Source organism: Metopolophium dirhodum, chromosome 4 (assembly GCF_019925205.1).
Source record: "Metopolophium dirhodum isolate CAU chromosome 4, ASM1992520v1, whole genome shotgun sequence".
Lineage (NCBI taxonomy): Eukaryota > Metazoa > Arthropoda > Insecta > Hemiptera > Aphididae > Metopolophium > Metopolophium dirhodum.
The window spans coordinates 23,896,877-23,902,068 of NC_083563.1; the positions used below are offsets into that span (position 1 = coordinate 23,896,877).

A 5,192-nucleotide genomic window follows, 5' to 3' on the forward strand; every position below is an offset into this window, starting at 1 on the left:
TGATTAATGGACCACTAAATCATATTCAAGTAACTGTTAGCTCACCATTAATTTGTTGAATGTTAAGTTATTGTTCATGCAACCCGGCGTATAATATGAGTTATAGGTAAGTACCTAAAGTTTAGACGAAATACTTATAAGTTATAAACTTATAAATAATAATCAAATTACCTATTGTTCGTTATTTAATTTTTAAGGATCAAAATACTCCGTGCAATATTCTGCTTCGGAATATGAAATTTAAATTATATGCTGTCATTCGGTTTAAACGGATCATCCCGTATAATATAATGTTAATGATCGAAATTGAACAAAACTGGGTTATCTTTTAAATTAATAATGCAGTTTATCTTGTTAGGCACTAACGTCTCCCATAATACCTTATCACAAATTAATTACTATTGTTGTATAAAAAAAAAAAACCAAACCATAATAGCTGGTCACATTAATACTTAATCTATTTTTTATGTACAAATATTATATTTATTATAAATATGGGCCATTATGTCATTATGAAACAAACACATCAATCTCAACAATTTGCAGAGAATTGATATATTCGGCGTAGCATATCATATTCTTTGACAGTTGTACTTTTTCTATTAGACCAAGTGCGTGTTTAATAAATTTATAATAATTCAATAAGTGTTTAATTATTACATCTTATAAATTTACGTGCTCTGTACCTATAGTTTTATTTTCCTGTACTCGGCCTACTTCTCAAAACTGTAATCTGAAGCTGGGATATAAGATTCCAAAAACTACTTTAAATGAAGACAAAATCAAACATTTCAAAATCTTTTTTAATTTTGTAATCAACTTGATCACATTATACAATACCATGCAGATTGTATATCACTCAAATTTCAGTTCAATAACCTACCGTCTATAAAATGCAACAAATCAAGGCAAGCTCATAATTGATATTTTGGTATTTAAATTGTATATATTTTATTGTAATTCTGTATAATTTCTGTTAATTTTTAACTGTGTAGATATTAACTAGAAATACATTTAAGATTAAAAATAACAAGTGAAAATAAATTTTAAATTCTTATTTAAATTCTAAACTAGGTAAATAGCATCAATATTACTTTAAGCAATTACAATTTGATAACTTCCCCACAATTTTCTAGAATTATTGTATTGTAAAATAATTTAGGCTTAGCTGTTATAATCTATAGTAGTGAATAAGTTACCTATATACCTAAACATGTTTCAGTTTAAAATTATTCTATTAATTACTTGTTTGGAAGTATATTGTGGTTTGGCTTATGAATGTCCTAAATCTGTTCCATATTCAACAATACCAAGATTATCAAGAGTTAGTTTACCTATATCAAATGCGCTCATCCATTTTAAAGTCGAAAACGAATTTCTAATAGATTCTAATGGTAGGACAAGATATGTTTGCGTGGAAATTACGCCAGAAATATACACCTTACGGAACAAGACAATAAATAACGATAACGATATACATGTCCAAACCGGAGGAGATTATAAGGAACACATAATAGCGCATTCCCTAGGAGGATCAAATGATTCTCTGAATGTATTTTCACTTAACCATAATTGTAAGTCGAAGCTACTTAACATTAGTGTCGAGCAACAACTTGCTGAATTACTTACTGAACACTCGCGAATAACATATGTAGCTGAACTTGAATACACATATAACGTGACTGATGTGCGGCCAACACGCATAAACGCAATGTACATGGACGAAAATGAAAATATCCTAGGATCTGTGAGTATGATAAATTCACCACCAAACACACCCTGTGAAACAATAGATCTAGAAATCCACCCAAAAAGTAAAAGGTCTTTGACCGAGAGTACTACACATCCTGCAGAGAATTCGACACATCCAGAAAGTTCTACAAAACCTATAAATTGCATGGATGGATGTAGAAGGACCGAGTGTTGGCCAGTAGTTGGAGATCGTGATAAGAGATGCAGGAATCATTTTCATTCTGTGCATGCTAATACACTTTGTATTGGTGATTGGTGCTATTGCTGTTCTTACTATTAAAAAAAAAATTGTTTATGATTCATATAGTGAATATATTTTTCGTAATAGGTTTAATGACCTTTAATAAAGATAACCACACATTATATATTTATATATTATTATTAAGTAATTAAATAAATAATAATACCGAGTAACTTATACCAATTATTATATCTATTATATTATACCTATACTCATCTGAATTCAAAATGTTATCATATTGTAATTTGCATTGTACCTAAATGCAAATATTGAAATATGATATATCTTTTTACATTTGTATGTTATAGTTAAATGTATTAGTAGGAATGTTATATTTATGTAATTTGTGAATCTTTTTTTACCATGATAAAATAATGTACATAATCGTCTATTCAAATATTATCTTCATATAATCATATTGTATTTTATTTAAATGCCTACGCAGAATATTAACACTGTGTTTCGATTAATAAATGTATGATAATTTTGTCATTTTTAACTCTTCAGAATTGTTTTCCCATCATTTAATATTCCAATATAATAAAATACAGAACGATAGCTGTTTATTGTTATTGGTGAGAACAAAAAATATAAAGCACCCTAAACCTATTCCAATATAGGTACCTACTTGGTTATTGTATTTTATTGTGATTTAAAATTTAAAGAATACTTACCTATAGCAGTTTTGTAAAATTAAAAAACAATATTTATATTTCTAATTATAATAACTTGAAAATGATCTTATATGCAAGACTGATTAATTGCGTCTTTAGCAGTATAATCTGCTATAGGAATAGCAGATCCACTGGGCACCACTAAAACCTAAAATGATAGTTAAAAAAGGTGGGCAAGTGGGTGTCGCTCTGCTGTACAGTAGGTTACAAGTGGGTCACTGTAATCGATGGTGTTAAATTTGAATTCAAATTTCAATGATATAACATCATTGTATACGAATAACGATTCTGAGCGAAGACGCCAGACGGTCAGTCAGCCTATGAATTATGATATAAACTAAGTATATATTTGATGATATTATTGCGAATAAAATAATTTATTTACCTATATACCTATGTGGATTTATCAAGCCTTAGCTACAAAAATTGAACATTGTATACATTTTTAACTACAAAATCAATTTTAAATTTTAAATTTGATAAATTTTGTCAAATTATGATCGTTAAATGCTTATAATTAGGACAGTGAAGTTATTGCATTATTGCATTAAAATAAATTTAAAATTGCACTTATAAATTTAAAAATTGCATTGAAGAAATTTAATTATAATCAATAAAATCAAACATATTAATAAATAATAATAATAAAAATTAAATATGAATATTGCTTACATTATTGCATTACAGAAAAAATGATTTTTTTAAGTTTTCTTAGCGACCCTAATGCGATAATTGCTCTATAGAAATATTAATAAAATAATAAGTATTACAACAAATATAGAAGTTTGTGCACTGCTACCTTTACTTGCTTAAGTTATATAATCTTAAATGTAAACGAAAATTATGAAAAATAGTTAAAATTGCAGTAAAATTAAAAAAGTCGCCAAAATTGGATTTATTGCAATATACTTTTTTTTTGTTTAAATTAAGAGTTTAATGAAACATATTTTAATCTCGCACTCAGCAATAAATAAAAGCATTTATAAAAAACATGCAAATGCAACAACTTCACTGCCCTATTTATAATAAAATTTATTTCTAATATTTTTCAACTGCTATTTTAACAATATATCAGGAGTCTTGTATTAAATTTTAACGATTTTTACCCAACGAATACATTTTTTTATTGGTATTTATAGAAAAAAAACTAAAAAAAAATTGAAAATTGAAAATGTCCGTAAACAGCTCAAAACAAGTCAAAATATTTTAAAGATTTTATCGTGAAAATTTTAAATTTTGACCTACTGAATGCCCCAACTGGCCCAACTAAATTCACTTTCCTATCGAACAAGATACTGTTGAAGAAAATCGAATCAGTTTTACTGCCCCAAAAAATGACGACAGATACAAAAATAAAATAAAAAAATACACATCATTGTAAAATCAATTAATAGAAAAATAGATAATATTATGAATAATAGGTACCTATTGTTATTCTGTAATTACTCATTCATGATCACAAACTGTTTTATGTTTTTATGAATAAATTGTATAATTATTCAAGTAACATTATTGTATACCTAATATATTTTAAGATTACAATATATTATTATAATTACGCAAATTTTTATACAAATTACAAAATAGGTACCTATACCTACTACCTATGTATAATATACTAATATATGAAAATGTATGAAATAATCATAGTTTCTAATGTCTTCATATAACAGTATAAACTATGAATATGGTTCCTATGGAGTACTTACATAAATAAATTAAAAACATTTATGTTGATAGATTAATAACAATTTATGGATGTTCTTAACTAGTATAGAACAAAAATTATGAGAACTATCATAGAAAATTGGACTATTGTAGTTATATTTATTATCTATCATTTTTATTGAACAATAATTATTAGCCATTACTTTTTATTGTTTCAATTTGTTACTAACATATTAATTATTAATTGCTAATTACTAAATATTTTTCTTTCTAATTTATGGTTGGTACCTATATGTAATTACTAATTAATCATCTATATTCTATAATCTATATGAATATGATATGTTCATAATATATATATGGTGGGAACTGGGAACACATCTAGAGTTTATAGTTACTGATTGTCCAACTAAAGTATATTAATATTATACTATAATATAGTATAATATATTATACGACAAAACATATTAATATTATATGGACTGCACACAGCACACCACATATTATATTACATACATTATAATATCGTACTATAACAGGCCTTACCATATTACAAGTATAGTATGTGATCTAAGCATATTACCATGATATAACAGACTGTTTAGTTATATATTTATAGTTATATAGTTATATCCACGATAATAAAATCTTTAATCGTGGTTACATCACAGAATATCAACATCATGCACCATACCACAGAATATACCTAGATATACTAACTACTATATAGATTCTGTGGACCATACAAACGTCTTGATGGGATTTTGGGTTTCAACGTTGGTGCAACTGATCTCACGAAAATCGAATAATTGCTGTTATCACGTTTCGGGACTTCGAGAGATCTGAAAGAGGACTGA

General features: G+C 26.4%; 1 protein-coding gene across 1 annotated transcript; it reads left to right on the plus strand.

Moving 5' to 3' along the window:
- The first annotated feature begins 511 nt into the window (after window positions 1-511).
- Window positions 512-2,492, plus strand: LOC132943698 (uncharacterized). Its single transcript, XM_061012751.1, has one exon. It carries the CDS (start codon window positions 1,214-1,216, stop codon window positions 2,030-2,032), a length of 819 nt encoding a protein of 272 aa, XP_060868734.1. The 5' UTR covers window positions 512-1,213; the 3' UTR covers window positions 2,033-2,492.
- Window positions 2,493-5,192: the final 2,700 nt, after the last annotated feature.

Bases quoted from the DNA above. Each gene is read 5' to 3' on its own strand.
- LOC132943698 (XM_061012751.1), top strand. From the start codon at position 1,214: ATGTTTCAGTTTAAAATTATTCTATTAATTACTTGTTTGGAAGTATAT.